Raw genomic sequence first — 21,110 nt, 5'->3', positions numbered from 1 at the left:
CACATAGCCCTAGTATATCATGAGGATACATTTCGCCCTCAATGCCATCACTCGCTATGACATCCCAGAATGTTATGTTATGTTCTCTGTTAGGTTTTATTCCTTTGTTACATGACGTGTCTCACAAGTAGAGAAGTTTCTCACTCTAACTAGCCCCACTTCTAGGCAGCACGCATACACTCCCCATTGCACCACAAAACCGATAACACTAGGCTACTTCACAATGACACGGCTTCTCCTGTTTACATGTACAAGTTTCCGAATCAGTACACTGAAGCGTACCAGGCTTACAGCTGACTCAAATGCTATGCTGTACCTCGAACCACTATATAACTAAAAAGTGTGATTTTACTCATGCTACACCAATGTCTTATTCTGATGTACACAAATGCGTCTGTTAAAGCTGACACTGATGTATTTACATGCACGACAAAAATGAAAAATTTATAAAATGTTCAATATGTCGGATGCACAAATTCATGGATTTTCCGAAACAGTCTATAACCATCTTCAAAATGGTATAGTGATTGTGCGAAAGGATTCTGGGAACTATTAGGACTACTGTATGCATATATGTCCGAAGAATAAAATGTTGTAACCACATACAGTAACACAGTTAAAAAAAAGAAATCCTGGAGTCCAAAGTGATAGTCAACTGTCGCGCTTCCAAACTCGGGGGTCCAAATCCAGATCACAGCATCTTCCTGATACATTGTCCATCTAAAATGTCCAGTTATTGGGATAAGATGCTTTAGTATCGACACTCATACCAGGGTCCGTGCAAAATATTTTGCAACAGGGATACTGACGTGTTATATCATCGATCCGCATTAAACCCATTTAGGGATTGTAATTAATGAGAAGAAAGGTGGGGTTGAGTTGTCTTTCCTTTCCAGGCTCTTGATTAAACCCAGGACTAATTTCACATCACTCCTACTGAGATTTCCTTTGATATGTAGAATTGCTTTAACGTGTTTCTTCCTGTAAGAACAAACGTTACTTTCAATCAATTTACCATAAAATTATAACTCAATACAATATTTTAAACAATTTCATGTGTTCTGCAATCAGCGGCCTCTTTATGCAATGCATCTTTTGACTCAATGCACATTTGACTCTGAGAGAGCAGGAATTCTTCATGGCATTATACGGACACTGTGTGCAAATAACTGCTGCTGCACGCTTTGACCAAAACCAAGGCTCTCATCGGAAACCAGTGACTGTCCCCAGTTGGGCCTCCTTGATGTCAAGTCGAATAAGCCGAGAGTTTATGGAATTGACACTAATATTGAGGAAGTGATAATTTCACACATCAGTGATCCTGAAGAAGGTTTGATCTTGGACCTTCCTGTATTTTTTTTTTTATAAACACACTTCTAAACTGTTTGACATAAACTGGGCACAGAAACTCTCGGCAATATAAGCACTACACTGAACTGTACTGGTTATAATGTTTAGAGAATCCCTAAAAAATATGAAAGAATATAAAGAGAAAGGAAAAAAAAAGAAAATAGTCTTTCTTGGTACTGTGTTCTTTTAATATATTTTTGTGAATGAGTTAAACACCAATTAAGCTGGCTGTCATGGCTTCTGGGGGCTCCCCTTACTTGCTCCCCAGAGCACCCCTGGGTCAATGCTCAGTTATTGGGATGTCATTGCTCCAGAATCCCAATGTCTTTCTGCATCTTGTGTATCACTGCTGCACCCCCTTCTCCAGGCATTGCCCTTCATATTCCTGATTTGCTGTCCGGGACTTCTAACTTTGAGCTCTACTCTTGGGTTTTGCTTCTTCCCCTGTGCACCTTACTTTAGGATCTGTACCTAGATTATAGGCTAGACCAGTGATGGCGAACCTATGGCACGCGTGCCACAGGTGGCACGCCGGGCCCTCTCTGTGGGCACGCGGCCATAGCTTTGCCATCACTGCAGAGGAGGACCGGAAGCAGGGGGGAGGGATCGAGGAAGCAGCTCTCCCGTCCTCCCGCGAGCTGTGTGGAGCATTGCCGCGCGTTACCATGGCAACGCTCCACACAGCATCGCGCGGGAGGACAAGAGAGCTGCAGAACCTGTCCTCCTGTCCTGCATACCACCACCGGACCACCAGGGATGGCTGTGTTCCCCCCCTCCCCTTCACCAAAGGTAACAAGAAGGGAAGGGGGGGGATACTGATGTAATAACCTAACCCCCTTACCCACAGCACCCCTACTCCCAGCACCCCTACTCCCAGCACCCCTACTCCCCCTACCCCCAGCACCCCTACTCCCACTACCCCCAGCACCCCTACTCCCACTACCCCCAGCACCCCTACGCCCAGCACCCCTACTCCCACTACCCCCAGCACCCCTACTCCCACTACCCACAGCACCCCTACTCCCAGCACCCCTACTCCCACTACCCCCAGCACCCCTACTCCCAGCACCCCTACTCCCACTACCCACAGCACCCCTACTCCCACTACCCCCAGCACCCCTACTCCCAGCACCCCTACTCTCCCTACCCCCAGCACCCCTACCCCCAGCACCCCTACTCCCAGCACCCCTACCCCCTTACCCACAGCACCCCTACCCCCCCACACCCCACACACAGCACCCCTACCCCCCCACACACAGCACCCCTACCCCCCACACACAGCACCCCTCCCCCCACACTCACGGCACCCTTCCCCCGCCCACACACAGCACCCTTCCCCCCCACACACAGCACCCTTTCCCCCCCCACACACAGCACCCTTTCCCCCACACACACACAGCACCCTTTCCCCCAAACACACACAGCACCCTTTCCCCCAAACACACACAGCACCCTTTCCCCCAAACACACACAGCACCCTTTCCCCCAAACACACACAGCACCCTACCCCCCCACACACAGCACCCTACCCCCCCACACACAGCACCCTACCCCCCCACACACAGCACCCTACCCCCCCACACACAGCACCCCAACCCCCCCCACACACAGCACCCCACCCCCCCACACACAACATTACACACCCCTCAATTCAGTATATGTGTGTGTGTTCAGCAGTCTTTATGTATTCAGCAGTGTGTGTGTGTGTGTGTGTGTGTGTGTGTGTGTGTATTCAGCAGACTGCGTGCGTGTATTCAGCAGACTGCGTACTCAGCAGTGTGCGTGTATTTAGCGGACTGTGTGTGTATTTAGCAGTCTGTCTGTGTCTCGGTGTGTGTATGTATTAAGCAGTTGGTGTGTGAATGTGTTCAGCAGTCTGTGTGTATGTATTGCATTTGTTGGAGATACTAATATAAGCTTAACTTATATCATTATTTAAAATTTTTATAATTTAACTCTCTGTTGTGTTCTTCTTTTAAAACAAAAGTTGTTAACTGTACGGGTAGTTTTTTCTAAACGTAAACCTCAGTATTCAGGTTTAATTGCCATGTTGGCACTTTGAGGGGAAAAAAGTTGGCATGTATTGCGGTTTGGGCACTTGAGCTCAAAAAGGTTCGCCATCACTGGGCTAGACTGTTCCTGTCCTGGTTTGTTCCCTTCATTCCTTTCTTCTTTTTCCTGGTAAGTCCCTGTACCACCACACACTTCCTTGGGACCTGTTCTTATCTCCAGATTTCTCTGAAAGTTGTGTACTGCAGGGTACCGATCCACAACTCTGGCAGAATGTTGCATTCAGCTTTTAAGCTTTCATCTTTATTAGCTTGGTGTGAGCTTTCACTTCCCTGTGTCTCATGTGTTTTATAAAGCTGTTCATATGTGATTTCATAGTTAGACGCTCTATTAATATTATTAATTTGTTTCTAACCCCTTCAATACCAATACTGTGCATACTCAGACGACAATAACATGCATTTACATCCCAACCCCTTGTATACATGATTTTTTATATTTTATCAACTTGCAAAAAAAAAAACATTATTGTATTTTGTATTTTAATTCCTTAATTAATTTGATTTATTTTCAGTTTCCAATAAAAAAGAATCAACAACAATATCGTCATTTTGACATTAAATATTGTGCTTTTTATGCTGACTTTACTCTATACTCAATGATTTGTGGATGTTCAGCTTCATGAACTCAACTGGAGCCAATCTCATTCCAACTTGGCTCAACCGGCTTATTTTAATTATAAATCTGGCCCTTTGTGGATCGACCCCTGTACGTAAGAACACAAATCAATTTGGGTTATTCACTAACCTCTGTGATAGTCCGGGAACTGATCAAAGAATATTTAAATTGCTGAGCTGGAAAAATAATGAGTTGAATGATTCTTACATTTTTCAACAATTCTGAAGTTAACGAATAACCCTGCTAGTTCTCATCAATTCTTAATTTAGTGAGCAAATCCCAATATCATTTAGGTTGCTTAGAATAAAAATGTTTTATCCCAATAAAATGAACACTTGATTTTGATGTAGGATTCAGAAGACGTGTGTGAGCAATGTGACTTCTCTAAACATACAATCCAGATTAACAATAAAATAACTGATTATTTGAGTGATTTCTAAACAGGATACTTCATCTTGTGATCTGTTTATAACTCGCATGGACTGGAAAAGCAAACATCTTGGAATTTAATGAAAAATGTTTGAGGAAAACTTGTTCCTCTGTCATGGGAAACCCACCGCATGAAGGGCAGGAATTGAATCTCTGTAATTTGCAGTGGTTACTCTTTTGTGTTTTTAAATCTATTTTTGATATTTGATGAGTGCACAAGAGTGCGTTACTGTTTACTGCTCACTGTTATTCTTTTCTTTTTTTTACATTTAGCTTGTTCTTGAATTCTCCTCGTTCTGCACTCCTGACCTGGATTTGCTTTATCGCGTTGTTGCCTATCTGAAATTCTGACCTCGGCTCACTTTGACTCTGCTTTACCTACTTGTAGATGTGTCTCAACTACTCTTAGGCATTTGCGTTAAGCCAGGCCATCCCCAAGGACTTGCAATACTCTCTGTCCTTTCCTTTATTAATACCGTTTCAAGTTTTGAGTTTTCGATTTTACCTTATCCTGATACTAGTGTCAAGGTGGTTATAGAAGACATAATATCTTACAAGAAGCATCACGGCACCCTGAGACGACAGAGATGGAATGAGCACAAAGTGACACAGATTTATATTCTAGATCTCACTGCTAAACAACCAGGACAAACCGCAGACGAAGAAGCCGAAGGTGGTGGCAACGTTAGAGAGACATAAGGGCTCATGGCAAGAGACACATGGAGTGGAGGTTTGAGAGACAAGGTAAATGGGGAGGGTCGGGGGGATTGGGGAAACAGCATGATCCTGTAAGGAAGAAGAGACACTGATGGAGATCAAGAGAGACATTAAGGGGGTAAAGAGATATACAGAGAAGGGATGGTGATGTGAGATAATGGAAAAAAATGGAAATCTGTGTGAAAAACACCAGAGGACCAACGAAGGCTTTAGAACATTGGAGCAATAAAACACCAGAGGGATGCTCTATATTCAACTATACATTTTTCTGGCTGGTATCATCTTTATAAAGATTAATTAGTTCCTGGTGGAAGCTACAAACTCCCATCACCACTGGTAACTTAAAGGGACATTGTAGGCACTATAACCATTTCATCTCTTTGAATTGATTATAGTGCATGGAATCTCCTTCCACTGCCCCCACTTTAGAGCAGTTTAACACTAAATACGAATTCCTGGCCACTCACAGTCCGGCCTCTTATGGAGGTGTGATTAAAGCAGATATTACACACTTCCTTGTAGCCAGACCCATTCATACCATCAATAGGACTTCTGATAGGCTAAAATCAGTCAGCTGACATTCTCAGCCAATTACAGCTGCCAACTGTTGCTCAGGCTAATACTTCCTCATTTGCTAAAGCAGTACAGAGGGGGATGGGCTGCTGGGGACTCTCGTTTAGTATTAAAGCATAAAACCATTAAAAACTATTTAGTGCTGAATAAAATGATGGTAACATGAGACTCCAGACACTATAAGCAGATTAATTAGATGAGGACGATACAGTGTCCCTTTAAGATGCTGAGAGTTGTATTATTGCATTTATAGCACCTAATGCGTCTCAATAGCCCTGTGAGTAGTTCGTAGTTTTTGCCATCTTATAATATTATCAGAATTACTATGTATTTCCATAGTCTTACCCAATATCTGGGTAATTGTTAGCGAGAGCGGCTACTTCTATCTGTATAGAACCGACGTCTTGGAGTTTGATGATTTCAGCCAGCCGGGGGATCATAGCGTGTAGCCAGACGGCTTGGGATTCCTTTGATAAAACCAGAAAAATATTGTTAAAACGCAGAACTAATACTCTGACACGAAATATCAGATCGAATGTCACTAGATTTCAAATTTCCTTAAGAAATAAAATCACTTTCTGTGCAGCCAAAGCGAAATGTGTATTTTTCCTCATTTATCACAAGAATTGTGGTGAGAACAGGATGAAATGTGATGTCTGTGAATTTGGGAAGACGTTTGTTTAAGGGGTGGATATGCTAAAGAAAACAGAGGTCTATATGTAACATTTGCAAATTCCAGGGCTCTGTGGGCGAGGACAAGCACATTTTGTAAGGCTGACAGAAACGGTTTTACTGATATATATTGGGATTTGCACTGTTTAGTGGACTTGTGCAAACTTTTATAGGAACTCTCCATAACTAAAGCACTTTAGCTTGCTTGAGTGCTTTATGCATGAAGAGTGGGTGCTCTTTTTCATTTTTCAAAATGTGCAGGTTTCAAAAGGAATTGACACTTTTATAAATGAACCTTGTTACATCGTCATGGCTGTCAGCCAGAAAGCAGGTCCAGTTCCTTCCTGGTTGTTTAGTTCTTTGGAGCTAAACTCAAGAGCATGCCTCTCAATTGTCCTGAGTTCGTCAGGGCAGTCCTGATATTCAGGTTCTGTGCCACTGTACAATTTAGGGTTACCAGGGATCTGTCCCCAACAAGCATAGATCGATAACATCATTAGACGTGCAAGCTCTGTGTTCAGGGTGCTAGGACCCTACAGGGACTACCTCAGGGTGCTGGCTTTACAGATTTACAGTTAACCTGGCATGCTCTATGCGTCACAGTTCTGTCCCTTTTACCTCCTTGACGATTCTCTGGACGGCAGAGTTGGGAGGTATGCAAGAGGCAGAAATTGCACAGAGCCCCTGCCATGCAAAGACTTCTCATTGAGCTGTATTGGGAAGTCTGTGATTGGACAGCCACAGAAAGTCTGGGCGGAGTTAGAAGGGGAGGGTTTGCAAAGGCAGCAGACAAGAGATCTGTAGCATTTGCAATCTGTTCTTAGATATGCCTCCAATGAAAAAGACTGCATAATTAAATGCATGTATGTTTTCATTGAAGGCATATCTACTAAACAGTGATTTATTCTTTGGGGGAAGTGAGTGGTGTCTCTTTAAGTTATATGCTAAAACATGTAGTGCTGCGCGTTCACTGCACGTTCACTGTGACCAACCATTTTGGGAGATGCCAGTAACACAAGTGGAGTTTGTGGAACTCCTTTTTAGGACTACCTACTCCCTGTCCGAATTTTATACCTCTCAATGTTTGGAGGTATGCTAGCATCAGCCTATAGACATGTAAAAGGAAGAGTTACATTTAAAAGGACAATGTAGATAGCCTTGACACAGCTTTCTGGGAAACAAACATTCCTAGGGGGCTGACCAGAGTTAGGGATATCACACCCATTACGTTGTCAGTCCCACATCTAGAGCCCTGTCTCTATAGCAGCAGGAACATAACATCTCTCTCTCTCTATATATATAGATATATATATATCTCAGACTTGTGAGGGTTAATCAGGGAGAGAGGAACAGGAAGTGACATCACACTCTCCCTTCTCTCAGTGCTCCGCGTGGTGGGGAAGCCGGAGCTGAGAGAGTTGACTCCTATGCAGAGAAGGACAGTGAATGCACGATTCCAAGGTAGCCCAGAAAGGCCGGCAAAGGTAGGGAGGCTGAACTGGTGGGAGGATAGGGAGAGTCAGTGCAGTCGGATCCCCTACATTAGATGTAAGCACAGCAGTGTGGAGCTCTGTGACACACACACTCACTCACACTCACACCATATCACCATACGTTTTATTACGTGGAGCTCTGTGATACACACACCCCTTGCACACTGCATATTACCATATGTTTTATTACGTGGAGCTCTGTGATACACACACACCTTGCACACGGCATATCACCATACATTTTATTACGTGGAGCTCTGTGATACACACACCTTGCACACTGCATATCACCATACGTTTTATTACGTGGAGCTCTGTGATACACACAACCCTTGCACACTGCATATCACCATATGTTTTATTACGTGGAGCTCTGTGATACACACACACCTTGCACACGGCATATCACCATACATTTTATTACGTGGAGCTCTGTGATACACACACACACACCTTGCATACGGCATATCACCATAAGTTGTATTACGTGGAGCTCTGTGATACACACACACACACCTTGCACACGGCATATCACCATACGTTTTATTACGTGGAGCTCTGTGATACACACACGCCTTGCACACTGCATATCACCATACATTTTATTACGTGGAGCTCTGTGATACACACACACCTTGCACACTGCATATCACCATAAGTTGTATTACGTGGAGCTCTGTGATACACACACACACACCTTGCACACGGCATATCACCATACGTTTTATTACGTGGAGCTCTGTGATACACACACGCCTTGCACACTGCATATCACCATACATTTTATTACGTGGAGCTCTGTGATACACACACACACACCTTGCATACGGCATATCACCATAAGTTGTATTACGTGGAGCTCTGTGATACACACACACACACCTTGCACACGGCATATCACCATACGTTTTATTACGTGGAGCTCTGTGATACACACACGCCTTGCACACTGCATATCACCATACATTTTATTACGTGGAGCTCTGTGATACACACACACCTTGCACACTGCATATCACCATACATTTTATTACGTGGAGCTCTGTGATACACACACACACACACACCTTGCACACGGCATATCACCATAAATTGTATTACGTGGAGCTCTGTGATACACACACACACACCTTGCACACGGCATATCACCATACGTTTTATTACGTGGAGCTCTGTAACACACACACACACCTTGCACACGGCATATCACCATACGTTTTATTACGTGGAGCTCTGTAACACACACACACACACCTTGCACACTGCATATCACCATACGTTTTATTACGTGGAGCTCTGTGATACACACACGCCTTGCACACTGCATATCACCATACATTTTATTACGTGGAGCTATGTGATACACACACCTTGCACACTGCATATCACCATACATTTTATTACGTGGAGCTCTGCGATACACACATCTTGCACACTGCATATCACCATACGTATTATTACGTGGAGCTCTGTGATACACACACCTTGCACACGGCATATCACCATAAGTTGTATTACGTGAAGCTCTGTGATACACACACACACCTTGCAAATGGCATATCACCATAAGTTTTATTACGTGGAGCTCTGTGATACACACACACCTTGCACACTGCATATCACCATACGTTTTATTACGTGGAGCTCTGTGATACACACACACACACACACACCTTGCACACTGCATATCACCATACATTTTATTACGTGGAGCTCTGTGATACACACACACACACCTTGCACACTGCATATCACCATACGTTTTATTACGTGGAGCTCTGTGATACACACACCTTGCACACTGCATATCACCATACGTTTTATTACGTGGAGCTCTGCGATACACACACCTTGCACACTGCATATCACCATACGTTTTATTACGTGGAGCTCTGTGATACACACACACACACACCTTGCACACTGCATATCACCATACGTTTTATTACGTGGAGCTCTGTGATACACACACCTTGCACACGGCATATCACCATAAGTTGTATTACATGGAGCTCTGTGATACACACACACACACAGACCTCGCACACGGCATATCACCATACGTTTTATTACGTGGAGCTCTGTGATACACACACCTTGCACACGGCATATCACCATATGTTTTATTACGTGGAGCTCTGTGATACACACCTTGCACACAGCATATCACCATATGTTTTATTACGTGGAGCTCTGTGATACACTGCACAATCCATTACTGTGAGGTTTATCTTTGTTATTACTTTGTAATACTTACAGATACAAAGTGCATATTGTTATTCGGGTTATTTACAAAAAATGAGAATCCAAGGTGAAATTTTAATTTTAAGGCCAGAGTAGCCAAACTGAAACAATAGCTGAGTTAGATCATTTTCCAGTTCAGCTATTTAAATTAGTAATTTTACATTGTATTACTATTAACCAATCATGCTGTGAGTTTTAGGAAGTTCACAGGACAAACAGTATTCCCTGGCCGAGTACAAGGCCGAGTGCAAAGTATGTGCCTCTCTCTCGTTTGCTTTGGGCTCGAGCAGCTGATATTTTTGGAACCTGCCAAAGTCTCTGGTTGCGTAGTGATGTTTTTCTATTCTTTATTTGTGCTGGAGAAGGGGAACAAAGGGGGTGATCATCCAAAATGCAAGTGGCTTTTGAAACCTAAAGGTTAATCACTTAAAGTGAGAATTTAGAGTAAATTTCGCATTTTAGGCAAAATAGTCGAAATGGAAAAATTCTCACTTGGCTATGGTTCCAGTTCAGCGACCTTCAGCTTCTTTTACAATGAAGGTTACTGCAAGGAGACACTTCCAAGTAGTCCATTGTCTTAACCCCTTAAGGACACATGACATGTGTGACATGTCATGATTCCCTTTTATTCCAGAAGTTTGGTCCTTAAGGGGTTAAACAAGGGTAGGCAACCTTTGGCACCCCATATGATGTAGACTACATTCCCCTTAATGCTCTTACAGCCACTGGCACTGGAGTGCCGAACGTTGCCTATCCCTGGTCTAAGATGAAGCATCATGAAATGGACATATGTGTATCTAGGACACAACACTCCAGTCATACTGCAGGTACCATCACAACATAAGTGGTTTAATATTCATGCTGTATCTTTCTTTCTCCAAATTCAAATCTTCTATTACTTTTGATTTTTAAAAAAGGTTTTGCAGCTTGACCCGGCATACACCCAGGGCAGTGATTGGCTGTGAGGGCAGACTCAAGTCAGCCACTTATACTGATCTCTCAATGGCTGTACACTGGTTTCTTTACAATCAGGAAGATGTTTTGTGAAAAGGGGAGGCGTGACTAAAGGGGTGGAGTTATTCTGCAGAAAGCAGAAAGAGAACTATTTTGGTAAGGAAAACTAAAGAGATTTAAATAGTGGTTTAGCATTTCTACAATACACGTGAAATATCAGCACCTACATGTAAGGAGAAGAAGTCCTGTATGAGATCTGCATTGCTTTTTATTTCATTTGATAGATTTTTAAGCATCTCTGGGTTTTTTATGCTGAATTTTTTCTTCAGGAGTCTGGTGACATATTCTTTAACCAGGTTAAGATGAAGCTTATCGATCACTTCCTAGAAATAAAAAATAAAATAAAAAAATATATATATTTTTGCTTATTAGGACTCTATTAAATTACAAAATCATAATTTTGTAATGATTTGGAACCCGGCGCCCATGAGCTCCCTGTTTCATAACCACTTTGTACCATTAGATTGGTTATGGTGCCTACAGTGTTTTTTTAAATGAGGAAATCTGCATTGCTGGAACGGAGGACCTCCGTCTTGGCTCCGTACCAATCACTTTTATAACCTCTGCCCGTTGTATCCGTCAGTCAGCTAAGAGAAAATTATACAAGATACAATGTTTGTTTTATGCCCTTCAATGCAATGTATGCCTTGACTGTACCTGGACTTAACTACACTGGAATGTCAATTGCTAAATCATTAATATGCATTAATAAAAAAAAAATCATCAAAGAAAAAAAAGGTTAATGAAGTTATAAGTGATTTTAAATGTTTCATGCCATGATGTTGTTTCCAGAGAAGTCATGGTCCCAATACAAGTCATTGAATATTTCCCACTTAAATACGGTTTTGATTAGTGCTTTAGTCTTAACATTCACAGGGTACAACAAATTATGAATGATAGATTTTTAGTGGATTTGTTAACTGAAGACTTTGCATCAAATAAAGAATAGGTAACAAAGTTATTCACCATCATCATTGTACATTTAAAAGAATCCCCTGGCCATTTAGGTATTTAATGTGATTTAAAAAAAAAACATGTCGTTTGGCACTCACCGTATAACAAGAAGGAACGAGCCTCCTGAACGATAGAATGTGTTTTTCGACTATCCTGATGATCTCCAGCATAGTTTGGTGACTGTGCAGGCCACTTTCTCGAGTAAGCATTTTGAAATGAACCTAAATATAAAAGTCTAGTTATTTTCTGTTCTCTACACCCACTAGCCATAAAATTACAAAAAGGCAGATCCACCAGATAAACTACAGCTCCCATGATGCTTTGTCAGCCTTAAGATTGTCAAGGCATCATGGGACTTGGAATGCCAAAACAGCTTGGAGTCTTTTTTGGCCATTGCTGTACATGACTGTAAGCTCACAAGAACAGGGCACTACTATTTGCATTATTTACAAATGATCTGCCTAATGTCTGCAAATCCTCAAATGTACACATGTACGCAGATGACACAGTAATCTATGCGAGCAAATCCAATCTACCGCAGCTTGAGGCTGTGCTCCAAGACCAGTTTACAGAGGTAGAAAAGTGGATTGCAAAAAACAAACTCTTCCTGAACACTGACAAAACTGTCACAATGATCTCTGGAACAGTACCTAAATTACACAAATTACACAATTCCCACCTATCCATCAAAACAAATTCAAATGGCACACTGACCGCAGTCCACTCTTTTGGCCTCCACATAGAAAAGCTTGCATCTAAACTTTATCCAAAACTAGGTGCCCTGTACAGAAACAAATCCTGCCTGAGCCCTACAGTAAAGGAAAAGATTGTACAGCAAATGCTGATGCCAATCATTGATTAAATGCATGATGGCATACCATTTGCAAAAGTAGACAACCCAAGGTATTGCAAATGGGGTATGTCCAGTCATTTTTAGTAGCCACTTAGTCACAAACACTGGCCAAATATTAGTTTTTTTTGCTTTTTTCACACAAAAACAAATATGAACGCTAACTTTGGCCAGTGTTTGTGACTAAGTGGCTACTAAAAAAGACTAAACATACCCCACGTTCAATACCTTGGGTTGTCTTTTTTAAATGGTATGCCATTATGGGGGTAAGTCTCATTCCTGGGCTACCACACCGTCTCAAAGGTAACATTACTAATCTGGCAAATTTCAAATTGAAAATGGAACGTTCTATATTTGACCCTGTAACTTTCCAAAACACCATAAAACCTATTAATGGGGGTACTGTTGTACTCGTGACACATCGCTGATTACAAATATGTGCATTTTTTTGCAGTAAAACCTAACAGTATTATGACATTTACAGCTAAAATGTGAGGCGGAACTACAAATTTTTTGAAAATTTTTTAATTTCTCAGTTTTTTAAATTTTATTCAGAATAAATTATGTTTCGTATAGAAATATTTGATATGAAATGAAAGCCCTGTTTCTCCTGAACAAAATGATATATAATAAGTGCGGGTGCATTTAATATGAAAGAGGTGAATTACGGTTTAACAGACATATAGCGCAAATTCCAGTTTTTTTTTACGTTTTGTTTTGATCAGAACGTGTACTATTGACTCCGTCCTGAAGGGGTTAAAGTGGAAACTATAGTGCCAGGTTAAAGTTGTTTTCCTGGCACTATAGCGCCCTATAATGCCTCCCTATAGGCACCCTTGGTGCTGAAAGGGTTAAAAAAACAAACAAAAAAAAACACTTCTGTCACTTGCCTGGCTTACCTGAGTCTAGCGCCGATGCCCCTCAGTGCTGGCTTGGGCTCTGCATTAACTCCTCCTCCCACTGATGTCAGCCGGTGTGGGAGACCTAATACGCATGCATGGCGTTTGCCGCTCTCGCGTTATGGATTCCCCCATAGGAAAGCATGTATAATGTTTTTTATGGAGGTTTGGGTGACGCTGGATGAAAAGTAACCTAATGACCCAGAAGTCCCTCTAGTGGCTGTCTGGTAGAGAGCCACTAGAGATGGAGTTAACCATTGCAGATTACGTGACCTGGGACACTGCACCCAGACCATTTTAATGAGCTTAAGTGGTCTCAGTGTCCCTTTACTATACCATGTCATTGGTTGTTTATCACTTTAACATACAGGGTTATTATCTAAAATGTGATTAGCAGTCAGCTTGGCATGCATTAACGCTACAATGACCTGCAACTTTTTTGAGGGCCCGCCCATTTGGTCAGTGCTAGTGACACCGGTCGCACCACTCACCCCTCCCCCTTTATACCAGTTACCCACTCAATTTCATACCTTCCCATGTAGGAAGGTGTGATAGATTTCCATATCACCTTTCCACCCCAAGCTGATTAATATAACACTGGTTTCTGCTTACAAAAAAAAATGACCTGTCCATGAATTTACCCAGTTTTTGCTGCTACCCCACCAGAATTCAGAAAGTTATAAACCTATCCACAAGAAAGCGAACTTTAAAGATGTAAATAAAAAATGTGTTTGGGGGTTGATACCTTCAGATCGATAAATAAATCCTGGAGAAGGGTGTCTAAACCAAGCGCCTGAAGCTCAGTCAAAATCCCATTTATAGCTTCCTTAGATGTAGGTTGTAACAATGTGTCTCTGTGCTCGATAAAGTCTCTAAAACACAAGCAAACAATAAATGAGTGCAATATTATGAACAATGTCAAAAATGAATATAGGCCCCAACATTCTTCATATATTACATTTACATGGTTAGTTACTAAAGGGTGAATTGCTGGATATTTCAAATTTTAAGCCAATTTGGAAAAATTCTGTTTATTAGAAGGAAAAAAAAAAGTTAGCATTGCTTTAATTTAAGGTATTTTAGTGTAATTCATTAAATCTGTAGAAACGTTCCGTGATCAGCATGCAAACTTCAAAGTTACATCCCTGCTCTTTAATATGAAAACATTGTGCGTCAATCCTATGTCATCTGGCTCTTGGTGATAGATATATATACATACACACAATACAAAGTAATTTATACTGAATGTTTTTGTTATTGTTGAAGTGTCTGTGTTCTCGCCAAGCGTGATTCACATGTCCCGGTTCCCAACAATAAGGGTCCTTTCTGTTACTGCAGTTCCTATGGTGATCAGCAAAGTAATGTCTCAATTTATTCTTTCTAAATTCATTGTCTCCCCAACCATTTGGTATTCAAATTAAACTACTTCATCTTGACCACCTTCAGCCGGCTGCTTCCAAGATCATGCTGTGCACATTGTGATCCAATCTTAAAACTGATCTGGTTTAGAACAAACTCCCTGGATAAAACATATTTTTTATAAACACAGAATTTCTCCACGACATAAACAAGTAAAGGCTAAACCTGGCACCCCATAAGTTTGAGACCTGCTGCAGTACAGTTCTATTTAAAGCAGCTTGGTCGCCTTTGCTAATTTTGTAAAAGCTGTGATGACATCGCATTGGATGCTGTAGCCTAGGGGGGGCAGCAGAGGTAAGTTATACTTACCAATAGCAGTCACCTGGAGTCTGGAGACACCATTATCTAAGTTCGGAAGCTCCTGGCGCTTCATCCACTAGGAGAATGGGCTAGAGCAGGGATAGGCAACCTTCGGCTCTGCAGATGTTTTGGACTACACCTCCCATGATGCTTTGCCAGCATTATGTGTGTAAGAGCATTATGGGGGATGTAGTCCACAACATCTGCAGAGCCGAAGGTTGCCTATCCCTGGGCTAGAGTAAACACCGATCTCTATGGAGGATCCTACAGGACCGCAAGGAGCTTCCATAAATATTATAGCTCAGTTCTTCATCAGCTCCTGGTGCTTCACCCACTAGGAGCATGCGCAAGACAGTGGTGGATCCGGGGGAGGGGCTACGAGGCAATTGTCACCCTCCCCATCCCCACCGAGAGCCGATGCGTTCTCCTGCAGGGCCGGTGCTATCCAAGCGCTGGCCCTGCTAGGTGCCTTCACGGACTGGAGGGTGTGGTGACATTCTGTCATCAAACTAACATGGTGACCAGGGGTCATGTGATCAAGTTCATGTAGATCTTTCTTACAGGGGGATAAGCTTTACTTTGATATGGTAAGTAGGTAATTCAATACCTTTACAAGTCAGGAGAGAGAAGGCCACTCCCTCACTATCCTCATTCCTCTCTGTTCCTTCTTGGATGTGCTGCAGAGCAGACGTGGGCAGACACCATGTGCTAGCATGGGGAACCATGTTACACTCTATTGCTTCCTTTTCTTCCTTGGTAGATGTGATGTTGGACTTGCAGCAGTGAGCCATTACTAGATGTGAAGGCCTAACCGTGGGTGAGATCAAACGTGTGGGGAAGGGGATTACTAAATAGATAGATTTAAAAAGGTTGTTGCTCCGTGGGTCTGGGCTGTGTGTTTGTGATACATTTATAGTATTGTGTTGTTGCCTTCTAAATAAATACCTTTTAATGTAGACGAACCTTGTGTAATATTTATATTAATTTGGTGATACACCACAGAGGGGAAATCAGAGATATCCCTCACCGGTCCGCAGGCACATTGCTGGGCAGCCGGCACACAGAGAGGAAGGAGAGGAGACCCGGGAGCTCAGCCTGCAGCTCCGCCGGGTCTTCTCTCGCGAGCACAGAGCGGTGCCGCAGTTACCATGGCAACGCTCCGTTCTCGTGAGAGTGAACTCTAGGCCAAGAGCTGCAGGCTCGAGTTCACTCCCCACTAGAACCCCAGGGATTCACCAAGAGGACCACCAGGGATTGGAAATAATATCCCCTCTCCCAGGAAAAGGTAAGAAGGGAGGGGGGATATAAAGAATATTACAAAATTACTCTGCCCCCTCCTTCAACTACACACACACTGCCCCCACAGCCGCCCATATACACACTGCCCCACCACACACACTTCTCCCCATACACACACTGCACCCCCATACACACAGTGCTCCTCCACATAAACTTTGCACCCCCACACAAACACTGCCCCCACTACACCCTCATACACTTACAGTGCTCCCACTGCACCCCACATATACACACACTGCACACTCATGCACACACTACTCCCCTCACACAAACACACACTGCCCCTCCTACACAGCGCACCTATTGCACCTCCATACATACTGTCCCACATGCACTGCCTCCCGTACACACTCACACACACACACTCTGCACCCCTTACACACTCTGCCTCCCATACCCACCCTGCATCCCTCACACACTCAGTGCCTCCCATACACACACACACACATTACTAGAGGCCCTATACGCTGCTACAGCCCCTATCCTGGCAGACCCCAGGTAAATTGTCAAACTGTTCTTAAACAGTATGACTATTTACTCTGGGAGGGCGCCACGGCACTCCTGGCACCATAACCACTACGGAGAGCTGTAGTGGTTATTGTGCCGGATTGTTTCTTTAAATAATCTATGAGTGCCCCTCCCGAGATAAAGCTCTGGATCCGCCAATGGCGCGAGAGAAAACACCGATATCTGTCTATGGAGGATCCTACGGGACCGCAGGAGCTTCCATAAACATTATAGCTCAGTTCTTTGTCAAGTTTTATCACGTTAAGTTTACCATAAGAGAAAGCAGTCCCTACTTGGTTCCTTTTGATATCTTTTGACAGGTTTGGAATTTCAGTGAACTGTTAATGCAGTCTTTATGAGTATCTTATTTCTTTATTAAATGCTCATAAATATTGTTTTGGGCACTTTTAAAGCGAACAGCATCATGGGTAATGTTCCCAAACCTCTAAACTGTCAGGCATAACAATCAAAGGCACCAACTGAATTATCTTCCTTCATCCTATTTTAACATCTTTATTTACCCCTTAAGGACACATGACATGTGTGACATGTCATGATTCCTTTTTATTCCATAAGTTTGGTCCTTAGGGGGTTAAGTTACATCTAGAAGCCAGATGGATTGTAATGTAACTGTAATGTAATTTTTTAGTGCTGAATGTAATGTAAATGTTTAAAATAAATCACACACCCTCCATCATCTCCTCCCATTTACAGTAATGTGTATCTCGACTTTCTTCCCCCTCCTATTCCCCCGTGCTCTCTTTAGCGCATCCTCTCTTTTCTATCACCGCCTGACATTATTCTTGGAGTTTTACAGAACTTGCATTCATTGTTTATCTAGTTAAACGTCCATGCCAGATTTCCTGGATTCAATCAATTCCGCAGAGGGAGAGGGTAGTATTACAATATATAAGAAACATTATGAGTCTGGCAAGGTCACAATACAAGCCTTTTATTCATAATAAATCAGATTCCCCCCTCCCCCCCTGGTAGCAGTGTCACGCAATCCATGCAAACTCTATTTCCCCCCAAGAATAAAGGCATTGAAGGTATGCAAATAAGCAGAGTGGCCATAAGCAGATATTTTTACATTTAAAAGTCTATATAGAAGACCTATATAGATTTGGACCAGCTCGAACATTTCCTATCTTCCTATGCCACATATTTCCCGGGTTAGCAGCCACAAATATGCTACTTGGACAATTAGATAATACATGAACCTACATGTGATAGCTGTGGGTAACAGGCATAATTTTCTGTATTAAAAAAATTTAGTCGATGGAGGATTGCACAGTATTGTCCCCAAAGTCTGTGCTGTATGTCACATATACATGGAAGTAACGCAGTGACGTTGGCTCCTGGTGGATCAGATGGCCCTGCCAACAAGGTAGTGTGTCAGGTAAGTATAAAACACTCTATCTTCGTGCTTTAATATGATACTCAGACCTAAACGAAATACTCCTATTAATCCACTTTTTAAAATTGATCTAGGAAAACCATGAAATGTATATTATACCAGGGTTTACGTTGCGATACATTGAGCCATTTCAAATTTTTTCAAATACCTGAAATTCCAGCAACAGTTTATATTGGCTATGATTATAGACCGGAAATTCGTGTCGTCCTTATTTTGCTCTTTATATTCTTCAAACAAGATCTTGTATCTGAAAGTAATGATTATAGACAAGTTTAAGTAGAAGCAAAAAAAAGCAAAAGCTGTTACTACTACCAAGGCGAGATGTATTTATTGTCAAGGTCAATCTCACCAATATGCAAACTAAGGGGCTCAATAGATACACAAAGCCAGACGTATTACCGGTCTTTGGAATGGCCAGACTTAACGTGTGAAAGTACCGAGATGAGAACATAATGGTCAGACGAGCCGAGGTCAGGATTGGAGACGGAAGAAAAAACTAAGAATAAAGCCAAGGATCAAGAATGCCAGAAGGACGGAAAACCAGGAAACAGGCCAAAGTCAGATACCAGAAAAGACAAACCAATGAAAAACGCACTCTTGAGCTACAAAAGACCACAACAGGACAAGGAAGTGATGAAAGAGGAAGGCATAATTAGGGCTAAGCGAGAGCTGATAGGCTACGGAACCTAATAGGGCCGTAATTAAATAGATCTAAATAGAGTGCTAGTTCAATTGTAAAAAAAATGGTACTTCCCCTTTTAATAAGCCGGAGACAAGTAAGACACATGCCAACTAGCTGGTAATAGCGTTCTCGCGCGCACCGGCCGTCTGCATGCAGTGGAGGGACAGGACGGACGGCGAGGCCGGAGCTGCGCGGGCCGAGAGGAGGTATGATATTTCTTAGGAAAAATGTTGTGTGAAGTTTGTATTTTCATAATAATCTAAGAAATGATTGTTTGATAATGACTCACCAGCATCCAAAAACTGTGTCCCCTATCTGAAACCTATGAAAAGGCAGTGTTTACATTGAAGAGCCTGCAAGGATTGGCTGTGGATACCAGAACAACTATCTTAAGCTGTAGTTGTTCTGGTGACTATAGTGTCCTATTTAATAGTTAATATTTGGTCTTTGAAGGGCCCAGGATGTAATTTTGCCCGGGGGCTCAGAAAGCTGTCAGTCCGTCCCTGTTCGAGACCCAAAATGCCGCATTAACAGTTGCTTAGCAGACCTCATAGAATGGATGAATGCTAGTTGGCTAAAAGTGAACCCAGACAAAACAGAGTTACTCTTGGTGAGGGGACCCCGGACAAAAAAAAAATATCCCATGATCACCTAACTGGCCTGGAGCTTGGAGGTTCATCAGAGGTACGAAACCTCAGAGTGCTCATTAGTTCATCAGAGGTACGAAACCTCAGAGTGCTGATTGACTCTTGACTATCATTTATACAGCAGATTTCCTCTGTAATAAAATCTGCCTACTTTCATCTGAAAATCAGTCAGGATACAACACTTAATTCCACCAGATGATTTGCCAACATTAATCCATGCATTTGTATCCTCTTGGGTAGGTTACTGTAATGTATTTTACTTGGACCTCCCAGAATAAGCACTCCATCGCCTGCAGCAGCCAGACTACTGAACAATCAAACTCGCTCCTGCCACATAACACCTGTTCTCCACTCCCTGCATTGGCTTCCAATTTAAATGGCAAACATATTTTAAAATTGACCAGCTGACCTTCAAAGTCTTAAACAATCAAGGCCCTCAGTACCTAATATAGCTCCTGACACCCTACATTCCATCCCGTTTACTTCGGTCAGCCAGCAAATCCTTCCGGTCAGTGCCAAGAATAAAGACCGACTCAGGTTCCAGGGCCATGCTGCCCCTACCTTCTGGAACTCTTTACTGTGCCCAATCAGAGAGACATCGTCCTTACAGACTTAAAAAAAAAAAAAGCTAAAGACCACCTCTTCCATCAGGCATCCAGTCTGCTCATCTGACCATCAGAAACTCCTAACTTTTATGTCTTTATGTTTGTATATTTGTAAAGTGCTTTAAGTCTCAAAGGGAGAAAAGCGCTATAAAAATCGCAAATTATTATTACATAACTTGGGTCCTTGATTTTAAAAAATGGTTAACAAAATTATAGATCTACATATATTTAAACTGAAATCCCATTTAATCATATACTAATTGTAACTTTGACTATAAACGTAATAAAGCTATCCAACTATATATTCCTTCCTGTATCCAAGACATCATGAATAGTGACCTTAACAGTAGT

At 42.4% G+C, this 21,110-nt stretch overlaps 1 protein-coding gene across 2 annotated transcripts in view; it reads right to left on the bottom strand.

Moving 5' to 3' along the window:
- Positions 1-408: 408 nt before the first annotated feature.
- The window catches only part of TNFAIP2 (TNF alpha induced protein 2), a 30,840-nt gene continuing 10,138 nt past the window's right edge, over positions 409-21,110 (bottom strand). For both annotated transcript variants that reach the window (XM_063439236.1, XM_063439237.1), the window contains exons 7-12: positions 18,974-19,072; positions 14,629-14,755; positions 12,233-12,355; positions 11,348-11,503; positions 6,103-6,224; positions 409-981 (exon numbers count right to left, since the gene is read on the bottom strand). In XM_063439236.1, coding sequence (XP_063295306.1) covers positions 831-981; positions 6,103-6,224; positions 11,348-11,503; positions 12,233-12,355; positions 14,629-14,755; positions 18,974-19,072 — 778 coding nt within the window. In that variant the 3' untranslated portion in view covers positions 409-830. The remainder of the gene's footprint in view (positions 982-6,102; positions 6,225-11,347; positions 11,504-12,232; positions 12,356-14,628; positions 14,756-18,973; positions 19,073-21,110) is intronic.

This window comes from Pelobates fuscus, chromosome 13 (assembly GCF_036172605.1).
Source record: "Pelobates fuscus isolate aPelFus1 chromosome 13, aPelFus1.pri, whole genome shotgun sequence".
NCBI classification, from domain to species: Eukaryota; Metazoa; Chordata; class Amphibia; order Anura; family Pelobatidae; genus Pelobates; species Pelobates fuscus.
The sequence above is the reverse complement of the archived record's forward strand: the minus strand, read 5'-3'. Positions and strand labels throughout refer to the sequence as shown.